This window comes from Hemitrygon akajei, chromosome 4, assembly GCF_048418815.1.
Source record: "Hemitrygon akajei chromosome 4, sHemAka1.3, whole genome shotgun sequence".
Lineage (NCBI taxonomy): Eukaryota > Metazoa > Chordata > Chondrichthyes > Myliobatiformes > Dasyatidae > Hemitrygon > Hemitrygon akajei.
Window position 1 is genome coordinate 145,587,022 of NC_133127.1, and position 22,878 is coordinate 145,609,899.

A 22,878-nucleotide genomic window follows, 5' to 3' on the forward strand; every position below is an offset into this window, starting at 1 on the left:
AGCATCTGCAGAACCTCTTGTGCTTTTGAAATTTGTAAGTGCTGCATTCTCAAACAATCATTATTTCTATTGGAAACATTATGTTTGAAGCTGTCCTTTGTTGCAGATGGCAAAATACTCATCAATTTGAAAGTAGTGACCTTGGGATTATTTTAAAGGAATAACAAGTAGGATGAAGTTAATTATAGAAGTAGATTTGGAGTTCTCTGAGAAATATTCTTAGCTTTCTGCTAGTTTGAACTTTTATGACTTTTGTTTATTTGGTGTACTTAAGCCATGATTCTAATCATATTTTGGTTTTTATCTGAGAAAGCATAGATGTAGTATTGTGTTTTGGGTTCCACAGACATCCAACTAGTAGGTAATATGTTGATCAAGAATGAAAGGAGAAGTTTCTAAAATAGAACAGATTAAACATCAGCTCCGCTATTCTTGTACATCAGTTAATGAGGTGCCCACCAAAAGCAGACAGATTCTATCAGTCAGACCCTGATGATCTTGCAGTCACCCTGCCAGTGATAGTTGTTGTGAAGACTGCAGTGAACAGAAATCATAAGTGAAAATATATATATTTACAATGTTTTGCATAAACCCCACATCTATTGTGTCTAGTTAGTTTCATTCAACCTAAAAAATCAAACTACAAAATGTAAATCTATACAATCAATGAATATTTCAAGTGTAGCAAAGTGTGAAGTGCGTTTGTATTTTGGCATGTAGATATTGAATATATGGAAGAGTCTCTTCAGAAAATAAAACAAAACAGTAATTTAGGCTCCTTGATTAAAAAAAAGTGCTGGCATTCACTTGGATCTTTGTAATCACATCCTCACATCATTAGTAGTTGCTAGAAATCTTTATAGAGAAATTGTATATATGTGTACTGAAGTCATATCATTTTATTTACAGGTATTTTATCCACATTTTCCATTGTTATGTACATCTATTGGATTCAAGCTCTTATCGTTGTGATGGGTCGGATCATTGTGCCAAGTAAAGTGTGCCCATACCCAATGGTTAAAGTTCTGTATGGTTGGTCCTTCATGGCAGCTCCTATTGGTGCATTCGCTTCTATACTTGCAGGCTTACTTTTCTTTCAGGTTGGATGCACTGCTCTAAGAAAAAAAAAGGATATAACGTATTCCATGCCATTCGAGAAAGTCGGTGATGATGAACTGTAATTGCATTTTTATATTGCAATTCCCTTTTTCTCTAATTTTTTCTCCATTTCTCCAGAAGTCACATTCAGTAAATACTTGCAGCCCTCTTGTCCCTCATTCCTCTCACTATTGTGTATAATTGAGTGTAAGGAATTAATGCTGATGAAGGTTCATTTGGCCTCATACAACATCCATATATGAGTGCCGTTCTGCATTCTGTATTGTAATCAGACTGCAGCACCTTGATTCATTCCCCTCTTTAACAAGCCCAGGGCATGGAAGTAAATTGGATTGTTTGTATAGATTTTTTTAGCTTACACAATGTAGACTGCTAGACCTGTGATCTTCTTAGACTGAATTATTCATGATTATATATTTTTTCCTTTGAACAACTAGAAACAACTTTAGAACTTTCAAACATTTTAAAGTGAAAACTGTATCCTATATTTGAATTTTTTAAATCTCGAGTTAAATTAGTAGAAGGCACTAACTACTACAACAGATGCTCACAAGACACAAGACTTTATAGTTATAGCAGGGAAATGAAAAATATACTTAATAGAAATAATCTCATTCTGTATTTAATTGTGCTGGATCTAATCCTGGTATTTACAAGGGTATTCAGAAAAATATTGTTCTGTCTGCGCACACTTCCTTCCAGCAGATACTGTACACAACTCAATGTCATCATCTCTACTGATATTCATTTGAATGTCATCATTCTATTTTGAGCATTTAGCAAGATTCTGAAAAATATTAATTAATATAGTGAGAAAATTTAGTTCAATCATTTGTTTTCACCACTGCTAGTGAAACTAAAATATTGAAAATCTTTTATCTTCTGGGTGACTAGACTATTAGACACATGAACAGAATGAGACCTTTTGGTCCAAATGACTAAGCCATAAAATTAAAATTTAGGAAAAAAATCTCATCAAGTAGGTAATAAAGTCCAAAACTGCTATTGATATCTTTAAACTTTGCCAATGTGGATGTAAGAGTATGTTCACCAATCCTGTTATGAGTGGGAAGCTGCAGTATATTTGAAAAGAGTTGGAAGTTTGGTGAAGTGATTTTATTCTCTGTTATCTATGAAACCATTTGCATAATGAGAGACTAATTGACTATTAGTAAATAATATTCCATTGGAGTATTCTACGGTTTCCATATGCTCTTCTAACAATGACAACAACTAATTTACCCAGCCTTGATTTTAAATCATCGCACAGAAACAGGGCTCTTGTTCGTGCCAACTGGGATGCCTAGCCATGCCAATCCCATTTGCTGGCATTTTAGCCCTTATGCTCCACGCTTTTCCTATCTAACTATCTGTTCCAAATACTGACCATAAGACATAGGCGCAGAATTAGGTTATTTGGCTCATTGAGTCTTCTCTGCCATTCAATCATGGCTGATTCTTTTATTTTTCCCCTCCTCAGCCCCACTCCCCAGCTTTCTCCCTGAAACCTTTGAACCTGTGGCCAATCGAGAACCTATTAATCTCTGCCTTAAATACACACAACGACCTGACCTCCACAGCTGCCTGGGGTAACAAATTCTACAAATCACCACCCTCTGGCTAAAGAAATTTCTCCACCTCTCTGTTTTAAATGGATGCCCCTCTACTCCGAATGCCCTCAAAGCTCTCCTTTTAAATGAGTGCCGCCAAACTACGAGTAACCTCCTCACTGGGTGATGCTCTGCGGACTGGAATGACTGATTAAACATTGTAACTGCAGGCGCCTACATCAGTTTCTCTGTCAGCTCTTTTCATATCACCACCACCCACTGAATGAAGACTTTACTCCTCACAGAGTTTAAATTTAAAATTTCTTTGAATGTCTTCCTTCTTAACTTAAAACTGTACCCTCTAGTTCTAGATACTCCAAACCTGGAATAAAGACTCCAGCTGGCTATCCCATCTGTTCCTTCCTTAATTTTATAAACCACTTTATGGTCACTTACCAGCCCCCTGTGACCAGTGAGAATAAACCCAGCTGATCCAATCTTCCCTTACAGTACAGCCACCCATCCCAGCAGCATGCTCACAAATCTCTCAGAGTCATAGAGTTTTCGAGTACTACAGCACAGAAACAGGCTCTTCAGTCCATCTAGTTCAAGCTGAACTATTATTCTGCCTTGTCCCATCGACCTGCACCTGCACCATTGTTTACTGCACCTGCTGTAATGCTTCCACATTGTTTCTGTACACAATACTTTAAATGCGATTTATTATTGTTTTGTAGAGCTGCAACATAATATCCCAACTCTTATGTTCAGTGCCTTGACTTATGAAGGCAAGCATACCAAATGCTTTCTTCACCTCCCTATTCATCTTCCAGTGAGCTATGGTCTTGTACCATAAGGTATCCCTGTTTATTAACACTCCTAAGATCCCTGCCATTTAGCTTAGATGTCTCTACCAGCAATTTATGTCTCAGAATGCATACACTCTTGTCTGCATCAAATTCTGTTTGCTTTTGCTATGCCCCTTTGCCCATCTTTCCTGCTGATTGATGTCCTACTGTATGTTGGACAGCCTTCTTATCTATGACTCCACTACCATTCACATCAACTGCAAACTAACTAATTAGGCAACCTTCATCTGTACCTTTCAGCTCCGATCTTAATATTACACCAAATGTTATAGACTCACTGTCAGAAAATAACACATCTACAACCACACCTTTCCTCTCATCAGAAGGTAGCTTTAGATCCAGGTTTGTCAACATGCCTCAGATCCCTTATGCCTTAAACTTCTGGACAACTTACCACAAGGGCCATAGTCAAATGCCTTATTGAAGTCTCTGTACGCCATAGCTGCTGTGCTCCCTTCAGCAAATTTGATAGCTATCTCCTAAAAAAAAAGCTTGATCAGATTTGTGAGTCTTGACCTCTCATCACAAAACCATGTTGACTGCTAATGACTTCCTGCTTTTCTCAGTGAGCATAAATCCTGAACTAACTTGCCTATCAATGATGAAAGGCTTACTGGCTTGTAGTTTCCAGGCTTATACCTACTGCTTTTTTTTGAATAAAAGTAAAACTATAGCTATCCCACAGTCTTCTACAGCTGATAAAGTTGCAGAGATTTCCATCAGTTCGGCAGCAATCTCCTCCCTTGATCTGCTTAGCATCCTTGGATAGATCCTCTCAAGCTCTCACCCTCGTGTGCACCAGTACTTTCAGCAGTTCCTCCTTTCTGATGACATGCTCTAGAATATCAATGCACCACTCTCATAACTCTTCAGCCTCCACATCTATCTTCTTGGTAAATACAGATGGAAAGAATTCATCTACGACCTCACTCATGTCCTCTGGTTCCATACATAGATGACCTCTTTGGTCCCTTTGAGGACCCACTCTTTCCTTAACTGCTTTGTTGTTTCTAATATACTCACAAAAGAATTTAGGATTTTCCATACTCCGACTTGCTAAAGTTGTTTTTTGGACCCTTTTTGCCCTCTTAATTTCTTTCTTAAGTTTACTCCTATATCCCTATGAATCTGAATGGACCTGATCAATACCAATTTCCTATACCTAACAAGGGTTCCCTGATCACACTTCAATACTCTTCAATAACCAAGTTCCACAACATTACCATCTTTGTTTTTTACCCTTACAAGGACATCTTGTCTCTGAACTCTTACTTTTAAATCATTCACCTCTGGCAGCTGCTCTCAATCTACAATACATGTATAGGAAAAATCCCCTCAGCTTATTCTTTTTACTTTCTGCTCAGTGGGATGAACTGAAACCCAGAATGATGATTTCCTGATTTCTAAGGATAAGTAATTTAGATGTTTTAAATAGCCTTCAACTCACTAGGGGCAAAAAAAACCCAATATTTCAGACCAGAGATGACATTTGAAGTCAGGAAGCAGTAGAGATTGTGACCTTGGATAATAAAATAGTTGGTACAAGCTGAATGACTGGTGTTTGGAATAACGCTTCGCCTCCTACATAGCAAATCCAGGCCTAACATGTTGGGGCAATATAGATAGTTGGAAGTTTAAAAAAAGGCTCAAAATGTCACATTGGAATGAAAAGAAAATTTTATGTAAGGCATGTTCTGGTGCGCCTAGCAATAATGATAAAGGGCAAATCATAAACACGAGATGTGAAAGGGCATTTTGTTGCTAGAAAAAAAGGAAATTTAAAGCTAATTGGCTGACCCAATTTGAGTGGCTGACACAGCAATTTAAAATGTGACCTATATTAAGGAGTAAATTAATTTAACGTAACTCTGCTTTCATTTCCAAAATCATCCAAGCATATGAGACATTTTTTATGCAACACCACAACATCAGATAGCTAGGGCAGCAACACAAATTCCTAAAAGTGAAAGACTCTTTGTAATATGTTGAATGGAATTGAACAAATCTGTTAATTTATGGTTAGGCACTAAAAAGGGAGAAAAAAGCTGTAACTCCTGTTTAAAAAATCAGTTCAGTGATGGAAACCTGTTTGGAATGCCAATAAAGACTGCTTTCCAAAAACATTAGTAGACTAAAATGTATTATCATTTCTTGAAAATCTACTAGCCTAATAAGTATGAAATTTTATGGAGGATTTCCACTGCAAGTAATGGCATAGGTCATGTTTTCATGAAAAGGTCATTTTATACAATAGTTCTGCTATGAATGAAATTGTTTTGTGTATTATCTTCATAGTGAAATGTTTTTAAGGAACTTTCAAATTTTGCTGTCCTGTTTCCGATGACTGCATTTTATTTGTATGTGGTCATGTGAATCTGTGATGGGTTACTTGCAGAATGGTCTGTACGACACAACATGCCATACCAAGAGCCCATTTACTGACTTATCATGTGGGGTTTTCAACACCTTTGACAAATTGTCATCACAGCCAGAACTTCTTTAAAAGAGCAGCAAGTGTGTTGTCTGGCAGAATTGGGAGGAGGCTTCATTTGCAGCCAGGAGGAAGGGCAATTCATCCTGTGAATGTCAAGCCCCTGTCCCTGGGAGTTAGCAGATACAGCATGGACCAAAATCACAGGGATGCTGACCTACTTGGGTCAACATTCTGGGTCTGACTCCAGATTCAGGTTCATATCCAGCAGATGAAATGTACAGTTGGATATATATCTGATACTGTATAACACTACTTTCATAACACTTGTGGGCCAGGTCTCTTGCTGAATGCCACTCTGTACCGTATTGGTGAGCACAGCTTTCTCTCCATATAAAATGGGTATAGCACTGGTAGACAAATCTTTGTAACTGAATAATACTGGGACAACAAACAGTGAGCAAGGTCTGTCAATGTATACAGATTGTCACTAGTTGTCACAGGTCTGTTATTGTATAACATAGGGATAGTACTAATAGGTACTGATCTGACATTATTTAACATTGAGGTACAGTACTGGTAAGCACAGGTCTGTTACTAATAATATGGATGTAACACTGGGGACAGTTCCGTGTGCAAGATTTGGGTACAGTAGTGTTCAGGCTAAGATCTGTCAATGTGCAGCTGTCGCCAATTCTCACTGGCATTACTATGTTTTGTAAAGCTGGGGCAGGCACTGAGGACTGTAAGAGTTTGTATTACCCACCCACCAGGTGCTCCACTCCAGGCTTTGTTAGAGGCAGACATGTGTACATGAAATGATATATTGTATTCTGGTTATTCAGGGAGGAAGGAAGAAACCTTCTTTCTATTCTTGAAATGTATGATGTTTGACTGCAGAAAGATGTCAATACCCTAGATTTGTAAGCCAAAACACTGTGTTTTGTGCATTTTTCTTAATTAATTGGACAAAATCAAATGCATTTTTCATGAGCATCCCTTAGAAGTGATTGGGCTGTAAATCTGATCCCTTCCACAAAAGGAATTGTATTTTACTGATGCAGATTATGAATTAATTTTTTGTCTATTAATATTTGTTGTATCTGTAGTACTCAAATGTATACAGAAATCTGTTTATGGTTCAATTTCACAATAAAGTCTGGAAAATATAAGATAATTGAAATTTATTTTTAATAAACATAAGTCTGTTCCTGAGATCCTGATGAAGGGTCTCAGCCCGAAACGTTGACAGTGCTTCTCCTTATAGATGCTACCTGGCCTGCTGTGTTCCACAAGCATTTTGTGTGTGATGTAGACAAAGGAGAATAAGTTGATGATGTGTACTTGTATTTTCAGAAGGCCTTTGAGAGGGTGCCACATAAGATGCTGCTTAACAAGCTATTCTGGAAAACGGTATTACAGGGAAGATTCTAGCACGAATAAAGCAATGACTGGCAGGAGGGAAAGAATGGGAATAAAGGGAGCCTTTTCTGGTTGGATTCTTTTCACATTGTATGTCAACGATTTGGATGATCGAATTGATGGTTTTGTTACAAAGTTTGCAGATGATATGAAGATAGGTGGAGGGGCAGGTAGCTGTGTGGAAGTAGACAGGCTACAGAAGGTTTTAGACAAATTAGGAGAATGGGCAAAGAAGTGGCATACGGTGTTGGGAAGTATATGGTCTCTTGGACTTATTGCACGGTAGAAAATATATCCATTGTGCTTCCAGATGAATAGAATCAATATTGTGATGTAGTTATAGATGGCTGTGAAAATTTTTACTATTTCATAGCACAGAATAAAAGATCCTTCAGTTGTTACTGCTTTTGAATTTCATCTTTCTTGAAGTTGGGTGCAATTAAGGTCATCAAGATCTTTTGAGTTGTCCCGCACTTCCACGATTTTGGCAATGAGGCCAGGAATTTCTTATTCCAGTTCCTCTCTAACAAGTTTTAGAACATGAGCAGGGAGACCACAGTTCGAAAAAAAAACCATAAGACAATAAGGCATAGGATCAGAATTAGGTCATTTGGCCCATTGAGTCTGCTCTGCCATTCAATCATGGCTGATCATTTTCCCCCTCCTCAGCCCCACTCCCTGGCCCCGCTCCCCGTAACCTTTGATGACATGTCCAGTCCAGAACCTATCAATCTCTGCCTTAAGTACACCCAACAACCTTATATATTATGTATTGCATTGTACTGCTGCTGCTAAGTTATCACATGCTGGTGATTCTGATTCAGCTATACAAGAGAAACTATTGGCCTGACAAGCTGTTACAGATTTAGAGTTTGCTGCATGCGAACAGGCACTTCAGCCCATTATATGGGATGCAGAGTTACCCATCCCCCCCGAGAACCATGAACTATAGCTGTTGCTATGCTGCTCATGATAGAGAGAGACGAAACACAGGCAAGAACATTTGCTACAGATAAGAGGGGGAGAGAGACTGTTGATTAACTGTATTATGACTCTTCCTGGATGATTTACTTTCTACTACAAGGACTGTACTTGGCTCGTTAACATTCCTCAGGAGATAGCAGGAGTGGCCTGATTTGATGGACACGGTCATTCAGAGTTGATGGATAGCTGAGACCCCGTGAGTGGGGATAAAAAGACAGGTCTGGAGAGACACCCTTAAGACACACCAGTGGACACTGATTGAGTGTTGGGAACCCACAGAAAGGTGGGGGCTTCGAAGACCGAACCAGGAGATCGGTCAGTAAAGCTCACAGTGTTACAGCAGGGCCGGTGGGGACTTGTGTGTGTGTCCACTCATGCCAGAGTGACGAGTCCACCACAGAAGAATGGTCTAGCTGAAGACCAGAGGGGTCATAACTGAATGACCACAACGATACGACGGATTAAGAAAGCAAAGGAAGGTTTGGCTCCTGTAGCTAATAACATCTCGCTCGCTCTCTCTCTCTCTCTCCAATGATTTCAACACAACAACCATAACTACTTCAGCAATTATGAACTGAACTTTATACTTGTCTATGACAATTCATTTACCCCTAGACATCGATAGAGCTTGTTTATTATTGCTTATTATTATTCCTACACTTTTAGGTTTATTACTGCTAACTTGTTTTATATGTATATTTGCATTTTTGATATTGTATTGAGTAGTTTACTAATAAACACCTTTAAGTATTGTACCACCAGACTCCAGCGGATTCTTCTTTCTCTGCTGGTCAGACACCCAGTTATGGGGTACGTAACACATGCCAAACATTTATACCAACCCCATTTCCCTGCATTTGGTCCATAGCCTTCGCTGCATTTAAGATGCAAATACTCATTTAGATAATTAATATAATGACAGCATTTGTCTCCACCACCCATTCAGAGAGGACGTACCAGATTCCACCCACTCACGGAGAGCAATTCCTTCTCAGATTTTCTCCAAACTTTGCGTCTCTTACCATAAACCTGTGCCCTGTAGATTTAAATAGCTCTCCTATGGAGAATGATTTCCTGCTATATGCCCATTATATGCCCTTTCAAGTCTTATACTGATCAGGAACCACCTCAATGTCTCCTAATTCAAAGAAAACTTATATTTCCTCATGACGGAAATACTGAATCCCAGCTGACATCCTAGTTAATATCATCTACAATCTCTCCAGTGCAATCATGCCCTTTCTAGGGTAAGGCAAAAGAACTATATATAGTATTCCAGCTGTGGCTTAACCAATATTGTATAATACTTTAACATAACCTCATATGTCCCAATTAATTATGTCAGACTGGATTAGAGATATGAGGAAAGTTTGAGTGAGTGACAGCCTTTCTTTTTGGAGTGAAGGAGCTGAATTGGTAAGCAGTGTATAAGATGATAAGAAGCATAGACAAAGTCAACAGCCAGCATCATTTTCCCAGACAGCGAATATGAGAGGGTGATGGAAGAAATTATAGGAAGGAAGTCAGAAGTACTTTTTTTTAGTGTGTACATGATAAAAAACTTTAGTTCCCAGTGGGCCATGTGGGTGGTTCACCCAGAACTGGAAGTAACGATGGTGACCTGTCGGCAGGTGCTCAGAGTAGAGCAGTTCAGTGATAAAATGTTCTAGCCCTGGGGTCGGCAACCTATTTGTCTCTGTGGGCCGGATCATGTATTAATGAGCGGACAGTGGGTCAGATGAATGCCATAGAAAACTTGCAATATGGGAATTACCCATTTAAATACATCTAGTTATGCTTTGCTTCAAATTAATGAATAACGCATGCTTGAAAATCATTTGTGCTTAAGGTTGCCTACCTCTGTTCTAGCCTAAACCCACGCCAAGTTAATCTTTATTAAGGACAAACATAACATGGTGTCAGAGGTCAGTGTGAGAGTAAAACATGGAGAGTAAATAAATACCGTACGCGATTGAGAAAGAGGCTGCATGAGTACGAAAGGTGCTAGCAGCAGGTGACAGAGGGAAGCGAGGCAAGAGAGCACCTTGTTCCCGAAGTTCACCAGAATCACAAGAAACATTCACATGAGAGGCTGCAAGATCTCATCATGGATAAGCTAAGTCCACCCGTATTTGTGCAGTTTACCAACAATCATTCTGATAACTGTAAACACTTCAAACAGCGAATCAGTCTATTTTTAGCTGCTAGTAGAGCGGAAGACACTGATGAAAATTTGAAAGTATCTATTTTTCTGCATTTAATTGCTGAAGATGCTTTGGACATTTATAACAGCTTTCAGATAGCTTTTACATTACATTTCAAAATTTGAGGAGTATTTTGTCCCAAGTAAAAACATCATATTTGAGAGATACGTTTTTTTCCGTATGACCAGAAACAAGCTGTCAGCTTCGACCAATGCTAAGCTGAGCTTCTCAATGAGTAATTCCTGTGTATTTGGAGCTTTGAGAAACTCACTAGTTAGAGACAGAATAATTAGTGGAACTTCAGATAATGGTCTTAGGGAAAGACTGCTGTATGAAAAAGATCTGATCCAGGAAAAGGCTGTGAATATGTGGAGGGCAGCAGAGACCACATGAGCACAAGCTGAGGAGCACTGCTCAAGGCATTTCCCAAAGCAACAGCAAAGCAAGGATGAAGGTTCAAACAGCAAATGTGCAGCTAAGACATGTCCTGCAATAATTGTGGGAAGAAGAATAATTTTGCAAAGTACTTCAAAGCTGGGTTGTCAAGAGAAAGGCACACAGTTGATGAAGAAATAAAGGAAATGATTGTGGATTCTATAGACTGTGGGTGCTGTTGAAACAGAATAGATTATTCCAGTGACTGTGAATGAGACAGTAGTTCCACTCAAGCCTGATACTGGAGCCCAGGTAAATCTATCCCCTATTGATGATCACAAGACTCTCAAAAGTAAAGAGTAAGATTTACCCAGTAGAGTTAAAAGCGACAGGCTATACCAGAGAGAACATTTCAGTAAATGGAGGTTGTATAGTGACCTTCAAGCACAAGAGGCAGCACCTAAAGGAACAGCTACTGATCACTGAAAAGGTCTGAGTATGCATGAAAAGCTCTACCTGGTGAAAATAGTTTTTGCAGTGGATTCACAGACCAAAGATAGCTATCTCACACTTATGGAAGAGTACGCAGATATCTTTGAGGGGCTCGGATGCTTACCTGGTGTACACAAAATTCATATAGATGAGACAAGGCTCCTGATGTCCGTGCATGCAGAAAAGTTCTATTTCCACAAACCTAAACAAAAGCTAGCATGCATGGAAAAGTTAAATATCATACAGAAATTAGAACCAGCAGTCTCAGTGAGTTCACAGGTCATTGCATAAAAGAAAAATGAAGCACAGCCCAAATGTCTAGACCCAAGAAATCTCAATAAAGCCATCAAGAGGGAGCATTTTAATTTGCGAACATGGGTGGAAATCATGTCCCGGTTTTCAGGTGTCAAGTGGTTTAGTAAGCTCAATGCATCCTCTAGGTTTTGGCAGATAAAGCTTGATGAGGCAAGTTCTAGACTGTGTACATTTAACACATCACATGGTAGATATTGCTATCTTTGGCTACCATATCGGATTCTGTCCACACCAGGAACCATCCACATTATCTGAGAAGGCATACCTGTTGTCGAGTTCATGAAGGATGATATCATCATTCTGGGGATCCACTAAGGACGAATATGATGCACATCTGAGACAAGTTCCTGATGTGACATGGAATGACAATTTGAAATTAAATTAAGAAAAATGTGAGTTTGGTGTTAAGACACTGATCTTTGTAATAGATATCCTATCTGAAGAGGGAGTGAAGCCTAATCCAAGAAAGACATCAGCTATTGAGAACATGGAGAAGTCCCAACACAAAATGGAGTTCAGAGGTTTCTTGTGGATGGTGATTATCCTGGCAAAGTTCATCCCTGCCGTGTCAGCACCACTTAGGTTACTCCTTGAGCAGTGAAATGAGTGGATTTGGTCTCATAAGCAAGGCAAATGTTTCTAGGCACTGAAAAGAGTCATAACTGAAGAGCCCATGCTGAAGATTTATGATCCAGAAAAGTGTACTAGAACCTTGGCCGATGCGTCCTAGTAAGACCTTGGAACAGTACGACTGTAGAGCATGATGATACATGGCAACCTGTGTCAAGGGCTTTAACAAGTGTGGAAACTATCTATGCACATACAGAGAAAGGGCTTCTCGCCTGCACAAATGCTTATGAAATGTTCCATCAGTACATCTATGGACAAGCTTTTGAAGTGGAAACAGACGATAAACCACAGATCCCAATTATGTCCAAGCCTCTGAATGACTCTGTCATGAGGATATAATGCATGTCGATAAGGTTGTAGAAATATGATGTAAAGAATATCTACAAACCAGGAAAATATGTTTGCTGCTGATGGACTGTCTTAAGCAGTCAACGAGAAAGAAAAGAGTGTCCAAGGGGTGAATGTGGTGAACTACATATACCTGTCTGGACACGCCCCCTGATGACTGCTCCTGTGGCTCCTCCCACAGACCCCTGTATAAAGGTGATGGAGGTCTGAGCCCGGCCTCTCAGTCTCCAGGATGTAGTATGATGGTCACTCACTGCTTGTTCCTTCTTCCAGTCAATAAAAGCCGATACCTCGCTTTTATGTCTCAGAGTGAGTTATTGATGGTGCATCAGGGTTAATACAGATATACAGGCCTATGTTGACATGATTGTCATCTCCATTCCAGTATCACCTGATAGAATAGATTAGGAAAGCAGTAAGGTCAGAGAAAATAATGAAAGTACTCAAAGATACAATATGGAAAGGGTGGGTAGCAGCTAAGAATGACTGCCCAATATGTATTCGGGATTATTGGGCATGCAGAGCTGAACTGTCAGTAGTGAAAGATATAGTCTTCAAAGGGAACAGTTTGTGATTCTACTGCAACTATGCAAGGAAATTCTCCAGAAGATACATGAAAGGCATTTTGGTGAGGAAACATTACTTGATGTACTGGCCAAAAATGAACCAAGACATCGGCCAGACCACTGCTTCATATGAAATATGCTTTAGCTACAGACCAAAAGCAGCAAGCAGAACCACTTACACCATGTACTGTACCAGACAGGCCATACTTCAAAGTTGAAGTGGATTTGATTGATTGTAATGGGAAGAGTCATATTGTTGTAACAGAATGCTTTTCCAATTACCTAGAGGTTGCAACACTACAATCAACACCCAGCAAAGCAGGCATCATCTTTCTGAAATCTGTGCTGGTAAGGCATTCTGATATTACCGTGTGAGGTAATATCAGAAAATGGTCCACAGTTTTTGAGCTGTGTATTTGAGTTCTTTGCCAATGATTGGAGGTTTTGACATATAACTTCAAGCCCACATCACCCAAAATGTAATGGTCTAACAGAGAGTTTGGTCAAGGTAGTGCAGGGCGTCAGGAAGAAAGCGAAAGATGGAAGAGAGGATTTACAGAAGGGCTCCTTTGCAGATTAGCCTTTTACCAACCCAAATGCTGATGGCTTGAAACATGTGTACTAACCTTCTAGTGCATGAAAACTTGTTGACACCTAAAGGAGCATGCAAGGTGAAAGGGAAAGAAACGGTATTAGAAAAAGACTGCAAAAAGCTTACCAGTCCCAAACTCTGGAGATCAAGTGCAAATCCAAGATCACGATTCTGGCACATGGTCCGTGCAAGGATATGTGCAAGAGGATGAAGCTGTACATTCCTAACAGATCCAGATGGAGTGAAGGACACCTCTGAGAAGCAACAATGTGAGTCTACAGCAACAAACTCCAACCCATAGCTGTGACATGTCATCTGTCAGTACACCAAAGCGGCCAGCAGATATCACATGTTGATCACAGTTCTCAGAAAGAACTCAGAAACAATTATTAATGCTGCAAGTGCAAGCACAACTCCTGTGGAAACAAATAGCAAACCAAAAAGGATCTTTGAACTACCTCAGAAACTAATAGAATGTTGCTGAATGGATTAGGGATGGTATTTGCTCATTATGATTGAAATTGAAAATTCAAAACAAAGGAAAGGGATAGAATCGTATTAAAGAAAAGGAGTGTAGATATATTTGTTGGAAAATATTATTTTTCCTTCCAGGTTGATGAGGGCACAGCCTCGTGTTTGTAGGCAATGTGGGCACTTCACCTGGAACCAGAAGTGACGGTGGTTTCCTGGTAGCACATACTCAGTGTTAAGTAAGTATTTAGTAATAAAATATTCTAGCATAAACCCATGCCCACTGTGCATTCACTGCACAGCCTTCATCAATACATTTCATTAATACTTCAAAACTGGTCAAGTAGATTTCCTTGTTTTTCCTTCTACAGCTAATAAAGTAGAACTAGACTAGGTTTGCTGTTATTGGATGATGGAAAGTCAGCATGGATTTGACAGGCGAACCCTTAGAAGATGCTGGGGTTGAGGATACAAAGCTGAAGAAAACCTGCAGCAATGTATACAGGCTTGGAAAAATTGAGTTTCAACAATAACCATTTAATTACACAGGCAATTGTTCTGTAATGCCCTTCAACTAAGTGCAGATTTTCATTGATTTTATTGTGTACTTACAATGAATGCTTGCAAGAAAATAAAACTCAGGATAGTATATGGTGACATACATGTACTTTGATAAAAAATTTACTTCGACTTTGACTTCTACACTCCTCACTGATTATAATGGTAGACCAAAGTATATGCTGAGCTGAAAGATTACACATTGTGATGGTTCTGAATCTATCCTATTTAGTATGATTGTAGTTCAACAGAATGGAATGTGATTCTCTATATGAGGTTCCTTTGGTCAAGTCATACTGGTGAAAAAAAAGTGTGGGAACAGATGAAGGGTCTCAGCCCGAAACGTCAACAGTGCTTCTCCTTATAGATGCTGCCTGGCCTGCTGTGTTCCACCAGCATTTTGTGTGTGTTGTTTGAATTTCCAGCATCTGCAGAGGTCCTCGTGTTTTCTCCTTTGTCTATCCTGCTTGCATTTTTGTATAAAGAATTCCAACAGATTTTTCAGGCAAGATTTTCCCCTGAAAAAACTGTGCCCATACGGCCTAATCTATCGTGTACCTCCAAGTACTGTACCCTGAAACCAGATCCATAACAATCAACTCAAACATCTTCTCAACCACTGAGGTCATACTAACTAGACTCTCCCTTCTTCTGCCTCTCTCCCTTCTTGAAGAGTGGAGTGACATTTGTAATTTTTTGGTCTTCTGGAACTATTTCAGAATCAAGTGGATCTTGAAAGATCATGACTAATACCTCCACAGTCTCTTCAGCCACCTCCTTCAGAACTCTTGGGTGTAGATCGTCTGGTCATGGTGGCTTATCTATCTTCAGACCTTGCAATTTCCCAAGAATCTTCTCTCTAGTAATGATAGCTTCACACACTTCATGTGCCCTGACACCTGGATCTTCCACCATACTGCTAGTGTATTCCATGGTGAAGACTGATGCAAAATACTTCTTCAGTTTGTCAGCCATTTCATAGCTTTACTACCTCTCCAGCATCATTTTACAATGGTCCAATAAAAAATTCTCATCTCTGTTTTACATTTCATGTATCTGAAGAAACCTCTGGCATCCTCTTTAATATCATTGGCTAGCTTACCTTCATATTCCATCTTACCTTCTTAAATGACTTGTTTAGTTGCCTTCTGTTGGTTTTCTCAATAAGTCTTGCATGGGTTACCTTACCAAATGCCTTGCTGAAATCCATATGCAGTACACTACATTTACTGCTCTTCCTTCATCAATATGTTTAGTCACATCCTCAAAAAATTCAATCAGGCTCGTAAGGCACTACCTGCCCTTGAAAAAGCCATGCTGACTATTCCTAATCATATTATACCTCTCCAAATGTTCATAAATCCTGCCTCTCAGGATCTTCTCCATCAACTTACCAACCACTGAGGTAAGACTCACTGGTCTATAATTTCCTGGTCTACCTCTACTCCCTTTCTTGAATAAAGGAACAACATTCCTCTGGAGCCTCACCCGTCCCCATTGATGATGCAAAGATCATCACCAGAGGCTCAGCAATCTCCTCCCTCGCCTCCCACAGTAGCCTGGGGTACATCTCATCCGGGCCCGGCAACTTATCCAACTTGATGCTTTCCAAAAGCTCCAGCACATCCTCTTTCTTAATATCTAAATGCTCAAGCTTTTCAATCTGCTGCAAGTCATCACTATTGTCACCAAGAGCGTTTTCCATATTCATTAAGTACCTGTCACATTTGATAGGTCCTATTCTTCCACGTCTTATCCTCCTGCTCTTCACATACTTGTAGAATGCTTTGGGGTTTTCCTTAATCCTGCCTGCCAAGACCTTCTCATGACCCCTTCTGGCTCTCTTAATTTCTTTCTTAAGCTCCTTCCTGTTAGCCCTGTAATCTTCTAGATCTCTAACACTACCTGGCTCTCTGAAACTTTTGTAAACTTTTCTTTCCTTCTTGATCAGATTTATTACAGTCTTTGTACACCACGGTTCCTGAACTCTACTATAACTTCCCCGTCTCATTGGAACATACAGAATTATGATCACTATCTCCAAAATGCTCTCCCACTGAGAGATCTGACACCTGACCAGCTTCATTTCCCAAGACCAAATCAAGTACAGCCTCTCCTCTTGTAGGCTTATCTACATATTGTGTCAAGAAACCTTCCTGAACACACCTAACAAATTTCACCCCATCTAACTCCCTTGTTCTAGGGAGATGCCAATCTATATTTGGGAAATTAAAATCTCCCATCACGACAACTCTGTTATTATTACACCTTTCCAGGATCTGTTTCCCTATCTGCTCCTTGATATCCCTGTTACTATTGGGCGGCCTATAAAAAACACCCAGTAAAGTTATTGACCCCTTGCTGTTCCTACTTTCCACCCACAGAGACTTTGTATCAATCCCTCCATGATATCCACCTTTTCTGCAGCCGTGACACTATCTCTGATCAACAGTGCCATGCCCCCACCTCTTTTGCCTCCCTCCCTGCCCTTTCTGAAACACCTAAAACCCAGCAGTTGAAGTAACCATTCCTGACCCTAAGCCATCCAAGTCTCTGTAATAGCCACCACATCATATCTCCAAGTACTGATCCACACTCTAAGCTCATCCACTTTGTTCACAACACTCCTTGCATTAAAATAGACACATCTCAAACCTTTGGTCTGAGCGTGTCCCTTCTCTATCACCTGCCTATCCTCCGTCACATGCTGTCTCCTATCTTTCTCTATTTGAGAGCCAGTCACATTCTTCCCCAATCTCTTCAGTTTGGCACCTGAGAACATTTCTATCACATACAAACCTTTGATTTCTGTCCACACAAGCAGTCCTCTCATGACCTTTATCCTTCTCCACCTAACCAATCTGCTCTAACACTTTGGTTCCCCTCCCCCTGCAAATCCAGTTTAAACCCCCCGGAGCAGCACTAGCCAGCCTACCTGCAAGAATGTTAGTCCCCTTCCAGTTCAGGTGCAAATCGTCCTGTCAGAACAGGTCCCACCTTCGCTGGAACATGAAGCCCTCCCTTCTGCACCATCTCCTTAGCCGCATATTTAGCTGCATATCTTCCTATTTCTAGCCTTACTTGCACGTGGCATGGGGAGCAATCCTGAGATTACAACCCTGGAGTTCTGTCCTTCAACTTTGCACCTAACTCTCTAAACTCTCTTTGCAGGACCTCCTCCTTCTTCCTATCCATGTCATTGGTCCCTATATGGATCACGACATCTGGCTGCTCACCTTCCATTCTGAGAATACCGAGAACTTGATTCGAGATATCATGGACCCTGGCACCAGACCATCCAAGATTCTCGATCTCTCCCACAGAAACTTTTATCTGTCCCCCTAACTATTGATTCCCCTATCACTACTGCTCTCCTCTTCTCCCTCCTTCCTTTCCAAGCTGAGGGTCCAGTCTCGGTATCAAAGACGTGACCACTACAAATTGTCCCTGGTAGGTCGTTGCCCACCAACAGTATCCAAAATGCTATAATTATTGTTGATGGGAACGACCACAGGGGTGCTCTGCTCTTCCTGTCTATTCCCCTTCCCTCTCCTGACAGTCACCCAGCTACCTGCCTCCTGACTCTTAGGCATGACTATCTCCCTGAAACTCCAGTCTATTTTTACCTCTGCCTCATGAATGATCTGAAGTTCATCCAGCTCCAGCTCTAGTTCCCTAACTCGGTTTGTCAGGAGCTGCAGCTGGATGCACCTTTTACAGGTGTAGTCATCAGGGACAATTGTGCTGTCCCTGACTTCCACATCCTGCATACAGAGCACTTGATTGCCCTAATTGCTGCCTCCATTACCTACTCCTAAGTTAATTAAATTAATTAAAGGAACTTTCCCGGCCTTACCTCACTTGGAACAAGCTCGTCTTCAGCCTCTGCTTGCCAAAGCCTCAAAACTTCACTCCTACCCTGAGCCACTCACACCACCTGCCACTCCCCTTCAGTTGCCCATCCTTTTATTTGTCCCTGCCAATTACCTCACGAGCCCTTTGCTCCTCCTCTTCCTGCTGCAATGGTTTCTCGATCATACTGTCCCAGGAACCCACTGCACGCGCCTTTTTAAAGCACGCTCACCTCAGCCGCTTCCTAGCACTCAGTGCTCTCGCGAGCCCTTTGCTCCTCCTCTTCCTGCTGCAATGGTTTCTTGATCACACATACTAAACAGAGGGCTGCTACTGACCAGGGTCTCTTGACAAGAGAAGCGACCAGTATTTTCTGTTACAACCGTGGTGAAGATGGATATTTCAAGCAGGAGTGTGAAGGAAAAGCTTCGGGAAAGTGACCCAACAGTTATTTAAACAGAAAAGGAAGTCAGGAAACTTCAGAGACACCCAGTAAGGAAACAGCCTGGCGTCTCAGAGAGAACACGTTCCAATCAATGTATCAAGGAATACACTAAAGTGCAAAACCTATTCCTGAAGGCTTTGTAGGGCCAAGCTCTGGTTCATCTATGCAGATAAAGGGTTTTTATGCTAGAGCCATATTTGACACAGGTTCTCAGGTTACTGTACAGATCCTTTTACAGGGTGTATCTGATGCATTTACCATTGACTCCACTCAGTGACATAAAAATCTGTGGCTTTAGTACTGATGATTACCCATATGATGGTTACTTGTTATTGAAGTTGGAGTTTTCAGAAACAGGTGTTAGAGTAGCTGAGGTGGAGTTTCCATTATTGTGTGAACAAATACACCTATTGTGAGAAGGCTCCCGGGAGCCTGCAAGGAGAGAAATGGAGAGAATTTTTTGAAATCCTTGTCTATTCACCCAGTGTTCAGAGCTGTTTTTGAAAAGTTGCAAGTTCTTCCTAAGAAGGGTGAAGAGCATAAGCAAGGAACTGTGTGGTACACCCAAGCCCAAGCTCATCGTGTTACATCCTGGGGAAGTAGCTAGAGTTGTGGGATAGCCCAGATTTCCCAGAATGCCGAGGCCATCCTGGTGGATGCTCCAGAGGATCATGAAGAAGAGTCACGCTTATGTGCTAGGGTGCTGATGCGAATGAAACTGCGGAAGCATTCGGCTGTACATGCAAACCGGATGACAGTGATTGTCAGGAACACCTCAGAGAGAAAGGTCACCTCAAAAGTAGGATGTCGATGGCACATCTTTTCCCAGTGACCATAATGTCTAGTTTTCTGGTGAGAAAACAGGGAGGGAGACAATCTCCTGGATCGGGTAAGTTAAGAGCAAAAGTCATTCAACTTTGGTGACTGCTGAGTACCCAAGGGATGGAAAAGGAGACAAACGGTGAAGATAGTGAAGTTTGAAGATGTCTTTTCTACTGATGAGATTGATGTGGGTTGCTACAACAGTACTCGTCACACTGTCTGAGTGACAAATTTCCTTTAGTTTCAGCAATTCCTTTCAGAGACTGTTCGAACCAGCGGAGATGGAAGCTGTTCGGCAGCATCTGCTGAAACTGAAGGAAGCTGGAATTATAATTGAGTGAAGGAGCCTATATGCATCACCCACAGTGGTAGTGAGGAAGAAGACTGGGAAGGTATGAATGTGTGTTAACTATTGGACACTGAACTGACATATAGTCCCTGACCAATATACTGCTCCACAGATTGAGGATGCTCTGGCCTGTCTGAGTGGAGCGAAATAGTTCAGTGTGCTAGATCTAAGGAGTGAAAATTGTCAGATGCCCATGAGTGAAGCTGACAAAGAGAAGATAGCATTTTTTATGTTCACTTGGATTCTATCAGTTTGAAAGAATGCCCCAGGGTATATCAGGAGCTCTGGCTACTTCCCAACTTGACATGGAAAAGACTGTTGGGGACATGAACTTGATCGAGGCACTGGTGTACTTGGATGATCTCATAGTGTTCGGGTCCATGCTGGAGGAGCACGAGCTGTGGCTACTGAAGGTACCAGACTGCCTGAAAGCTGAAAGACTAAAACTGTCACAAGACAAGTGCCAGTTATGCAAGATGTCAGTCAACTATGTAGGGCACATAGAGTCATAGAGGAGTAACTATGGATCTGTCTAAAATAGAGATGGTGACCACATGGCCCAGGAGTGGGAGTGCTCTGTGCTCATTCCTTGGGTTCTGTTGGTACTACCGGAGATTTGTGAAGGACTACTCCAAAGTAAGCCACTCTTTGAGTCAGCTTCTATGTGGTTACCCTCCCTTGAGAAGAAAGGGAGGAGAACAAAAGGAGAAGGTTGCAAAGTTTATCTTAGCACTTCCGAGCCTTTTGGGGAAAGATGGGATGGAAAATGTGAAAAGGCCTTTCAGCTGCTGAAAGAATTACTGACTAAATCTGTACCAGCAAGGCGGCTGGACCGGATGGAGTTTCCCCACGATTACTGAGGGCCTGTGCAACTGAACTGGGAGAACCACTACAGCGCATCTTCAACATGAGTCTAGATCAGAGAAGAGTACCCAGACAGTGGAAAACATCTTGTATTGTCCCGGTACCGAAGAAACCACAACCAAAGGAGTTGAATGACTTCAGACCTGTTGCCTTGACGTCGCACGTGATGAAGACCATGGAGCGGCTGATAATACAGAATCTGAGGCCACAAACCAGGCACGCCCGGGATCCGCTTCAGTTTGCGTATAAGGAGAAGGTGGGAGTGGAGGATGCTATCACGTATTTGCTGCACAAATCACTCTCTCACCTAGATGGGGTCAGTTGTGCTGTGAGGATTACATTCCTTGACTTTTCTAGTGCCTTTAACACCATCCAGCCCAAGATCTTAAAGCACAAACTAACGGAGATGGGAGTAGACTCTCACATGGTGGATTGGATAGTGGACTACTTGACAGATAGACCTCAGTATGTGCGGTTGGGAGACTGTAGGTCTGACACAGTGGTCAGCAGCACAGGAGCGCCACAGGGAACCGTACTCTCTCCGGTCCTGTTCACCCTGTACACATCTGACTTCCAATATAACTCGGAGTCCTGCCATGTGCAGAAGTTCGCTGATGACACGGCCATAGTGGGGTGTGTCAGGAATGGACAGGAGGAGGAGTATAGGAAACTGATACAGGACTTTGTGATATGGTGCAACTCAAACTACCTGCGTCTCAATATCACCAAGACCAAGGAGATGGTGGTGGACTTTAGGAGATCTAGGCCTCATATGGAGCCAGTGATCATTAATGGAGAATGTGTGGAGCAGGTTAAGACCTACAAGTATCTGGGAGTACAGTTGGACGAGAAGCTAGACTGGACTGCCAACACAGATGCCTTGTGCAGGAAGGCACAGAGTCGACTGTACTTCCTTAGAAGGTTGGCGTCATTCAATGTCTGCAGTGAGATGCTGATGATGTTCTATAGGTCAGTTGTTGAGAGCGCCCTCTTCTTTGTGGTGGCGTGTTGGGGAGAAAGCATTAAGAAGAAGGATGCCTCACGTCTTAATAAGCTGATAAGGAAGGCGGGCTCTGTCGTGGGCAAAGTACTGGAGAGTTTAACATCGGTAGCTGAGCGAAGGGCGCTGAGTAGGCTACGGTCAATTATGGAAAACCCTGAACATCCTCTACATAGCACCATCCAGAGACAGAGAAGCAGTTTCAGCGACAGGTTACTGTCGATGCAATGCTCCTCAGACAGGATGAAGAGGTCAATACTCCCCAATGCCATTAGGCTTTACAATTCAACTGCCAGGACTTAAGAACTTTTTTTTAAAGCTATTATTAATGCTTTTTGAGTTAGTGATTTAGATGCATATCATATTATTACTGAGTTAAGTATTGTATGTAATGAGTTTTTGCTACAACAAGTGTATGGGACATTGGAAAAAATGTTGAATTTCCCCATGGGGATGAATAAAGTATCTATCTATCTATCTATCTATCTATCTATCTATCTAAAGCACCTGTGTTGGCTTTTGGAAACCCCCAGTTGCCATACGTACTGCATACTGATGCCAATCATGAGGTTTTATGTGGTGTTCTATATCAGGACCAGGGAAAAGGGGTGAGACCTTTC

At 41.3% G+C, this 22,878-nt stretch overlaps 1 protein-coding gene across 4 annotated transcripts in view; it reads left to right on the forward strand.

Moving 5' to 3' along the window:
• Positions 1-22,878, forward strand: part of LOC140726745 (transmembrane protein 182-like) — a 105,195-nt gene that overhangs the window by 55,599 nt on the left and 26,718 nt on the right. For 2 of the 4 annotated variants that reach the window (XM_073043522.1, XM_073043525.1), the window contains exon 6: positions 910-1,756. The exons of the other annotated variants lie outside the window; for them this stretch is intronic. In XM_073043522.1, the coding sequence (XP_072899623.1) occupies positions 910-1,181 (272 nt within the window). In that variant the 3' untranslated portion in view covers positions 1,182-1,756. Of the gene's footprint in view, positions 1-909; positions 1,757-22,878 lie in introns of those variants that run through there. 4 annotated transcript variants of the gene reach the window in all.